We start from the raw sequence: 2980 nt of genomic DNA, 5'->3' as shown, positions 1-2980 counted from the left end.
GAAACACGTTCTGAAGCTTGTCTTTGTTGCAATCATGTAAAGAAGTGAAATCTCTGTAACACATTCTTTTCAGCCGTCAACCTTTGAAGTTTTTGTCGTCTTTTGGTTCTTCTGTTTCAGTGTTAGTTTTCCTGTTTTCAGTCCTCCTTCTTCAGCCTTTATCTTCATTCTGAGCTCTTCAAAGTTCTTCCTTCTACTCTGTCCCAACAATTTTTTTCAGAGTTCATGCAGTAGAAGAGTTCTAAGGCTTCTGATTCATGTTGACTATCTACATAAGATGTCTATAAGGGTGTTGCTGATGGCAATGTCGTGCTCAAATCCACTGGAGAGGACAGCAGAATGAACTTCCTTTCCCTCGTCTAAGGCCTTGACGTTGCCACATGCATCTAGGATGCAGATGTAAGTTACACGATCAGGTTCAGCTTCTTCCAGATGCATGCTCCAGAAAATTTCGAGGGCCTCATACTCAAGACTGCTTTGAGCACAGATAGAAATCATGGTGTTCCATGAAACCACATCATGACGAGGCATCCTTCCAAACAAGTTCCGGGCATCATGAACCCTGCCATTCTGCAAATAGATGTTGGTCAAAATATTCCAAGAGTAGGTGTTAGGAACGGTTAGGTTGTCAAAAACCGACTGGGCGTCTTCAACACACCCACAGTGGCCATACATTTGGATGATACAGTTACTGAGAAACGTATTGTGATCATATCCAAATTGAACGACATGATCATGCAAGCCACAGCCGTGAAGGAGGACCTAGAACTTGCAAATCTCGATGCCAATGATGAAGATCTATGTTTGGCTGCAGTGAGCAGCAGAGTCCAGGGTTCGAAGATGTCGAAGGGTTTTCGAAAGCAAAGTCGCAACTTCAGGAGTCGTTGTTAAATTTCAGGATAGAAGATCAATCAAGCATGACATCTACATCCTTAATCAACATCAACAGTTTCAATTTCAAAAAGGAAACAAATTCAATTTTTAAATTGGTTGTTCAAAAACTGAAGTCCACAAACGCGTCTAGAAACCCTTTTTGTTGTAGTGATGTAGCATATGAGCCAACCATAATGTCCTAGAGCCAAGCAAGTCCTCTTCAAAGTAAGGTTTCCCTTCTACAAAATCTGTCAAGAAACATGTACTTACACATGTGTAAGGGTCTTTAGGGAAAAGCGGGTTAGGAGAAGGTGAGGAAACGTCAATGTATTCGATGATGGTGGTGGACTAAATAGGTGACAAAATTGACACTTGTTGAAACACGTTCTGAAGCTTGTCTTTGTTGCAATCATGTAAAGAAGTGAAATCTCTGTAACACATTCTTTTCAGCCGTCAACCTTTGAAGTTTTTGTCGTCTTTTGGTTCTTCTGTTTCAGTGTTAGTTTTCCTGTTTTCAGTCCTCCTTCTTCAGCCTTTATCTTCATTCTGAGCTCTTCAAAGTTCTTCCTTCTACTCTGTCCCAACAATTTTTTTCAGAGTTCATGCAGTAGAAGAGTTCTAAGGCTTCTGATTCATGTTGACTATCTACATAAGATGTCTATAAGGGTGTTGCTGATGGCAATGTCGTGCTCAAATCCACTGGAGAGGACAGCAGAATGAACTTTCTTTCCCTCGTCTAAGGCCTTGACGTTGCCACATGCATCCAGGATGCAGATGTAAGTTACACGATCAGGTTCAGCTTCTTCCAGATGCATGCTCCAGAAAATTTTGAGGGCCTCATACTCAAGACTGCTTTGAGCACAGATAGAAATCATGGTGTTCCATGAAACCACATCATGACGAGGCATCCTTCCAAACAAGTTCCGGGCATCATGAACCCTGCCATTCTGCAAATAGATGTTGGTCAAAATATTCCAAGAGTAGGTGTTAGGAACGGTTAGGTTGTCAAAAACCGACTGGGCGTCTTCAACACACCCACAGTGGCCATACATTTGGATGATACAGTTACTGAGAATCGTATTGTGATCATATCCAAATTGAACGACATGATCATGCAAGCCACAGCCGTGAAGGAGGACCTAGAACTTGCAAATCTCGATGCCAATGATGAAGATCTATGTTTGGCTGCAGTGAGCAGCAGAGTCCAGGGTTCAACAAATTTGCCGTTTGGAGGGTAGAATGTTCCGATATCAAAGCCTGGAATCAGTCCCAGATCGAAGAGGACAATCGATGGACAGCCATGACTTTGCTGGTAGCCAGCAATCATTTTCCAGAAGAGTTTCTCTCTCTCTCAGTTTCTGTGTCTAAGTCTGCGCCTCTGTCTCTGTGGCGTAATAAGAAAGGAAGCAGAACACGGAGGAAACGGAGAAGCAAAACAGGAGGGAAGGACGCTTGAGGTAAAGTTAAGGCGGAGCAGCTGACTGACGACCAGATCGCTGAGTTTAAAGAGGCTTTCAGCCTTTTCGACAAGGATGGAGATGGCTACATCACAACAAAGGAGTTGGGTACAGCAACATGTGATCCCCCTGATACTTAAAAGCACGAATCTTTAGTCACGCGGAACGATTGACGATCTCCAGTCAAGCCCACCACCAACACGTTGAGAGGCGAGGATCTCTAAAGCTAATCAGAGAGGTGACTTTCTTCTCGAGAGGCTGAGGTGGCGAGTTGCAGCAAACCAGCAGACTTCAGATCAACGATGATAGAGAGTGAGAAGTATGTCGAAAGCCAAAATTCCTTTGACAAAGAAAACAAAAGAAGAGTCTGAGCCTGAGCTTCCCAGAATTCTGCGCCAAGTATTCTCCTCTTCCCCCTTCCTCCCCGTCACTAATGCCATCCTCTGTTTCTTTCTGTTCGTTTCCGCCCAAAATGCCTCCTTTTTCAAAAATAGCTCAAAAGCTTTCCCTTTTTCCCCTCAAAGCACGGCTCTCCTTTTCCCTCCTTCTTTAGCCTTTCAAAATCCCCTCTTTAGCCTTCGTAGCTCACATATCATTATTTTTGGTTCAAATTCAAACTATCTATTCTAGAGCTTGTAGAAGTTTTAGCT

The 2980-nt window shown here is 43.2% G+C and overlaps 1 protein-coding gene across 1 annotated transcript; it reads right to left on the bottom strand.

Moving 5' to 3' along the window:
* Window positions 1-264: 264 nt before the first annotated feature.
* Window positions 265-2200, bottom strand: LOC148012597 (pentatricopeptide repeat-containing protein At2g34400-like). The gene is made up of 4 exons (XM_087669172.1): window positions 1937-2200; window positions 1596-1820; window positions 1332-1448; window positions 265-570 (listed from the first exon to the last, which is right to left on the bottom strand). Exons 1-4 carry the CDS (start codon window positions 2198-2200, stop codon window positions 265-267), a joined length of 912 nt encoding a protein of 303 aa, XP_087525298.1.
* Window positions 2201-2980: the final 780 nt, after the last annotated feature.

This window comes from Lygodium microphyllum, chromosome 27 (genome assembly GCF_053477565.2).
Source record: "Lygodium microphyllum isolate KBCC chromosome 27, Lygodium_microphyllum_v1.1.10, whole genome shotgun sequence".
NCBI classification, from domain to species: domain Eukaryota; kingdom Viridiplantae; phylum Streptophyta; class Polypodiopsida; order Schizaeales; family Lygodiaceae; genus Lygodium; species Lygodium microphyllum.
Note: the sequence above shows the minus strand (reverse complement) of the source record. Positions and strands in the feature narration are given on the sequence as shown.

Bases quoted from the DNA above. Each gene is read 5' to 3' on its own strand.
- LOC148012597 (XM_087669172.1), bottom strand. From the start codon at position 2,200: ATGATTGCTGGCTACCAGCAAAGTCATGGCTGTCCATCGATTGTCCTC. The intron at 1,449-1,595 runs GTTCATTCTGCT...TTGTTGGGACAG, and splicing joins CCTTAGACGAGGGAAAGAAA to AGTAGAAGGAAGAACTTTGA. The intron at 571-1,331 runs GTTGACGGCTGA...ATCTATTTGCAG, and splicing joins AGACGACAAAAACTTCAAAG to AATGGCAGGGTTCATGATGC.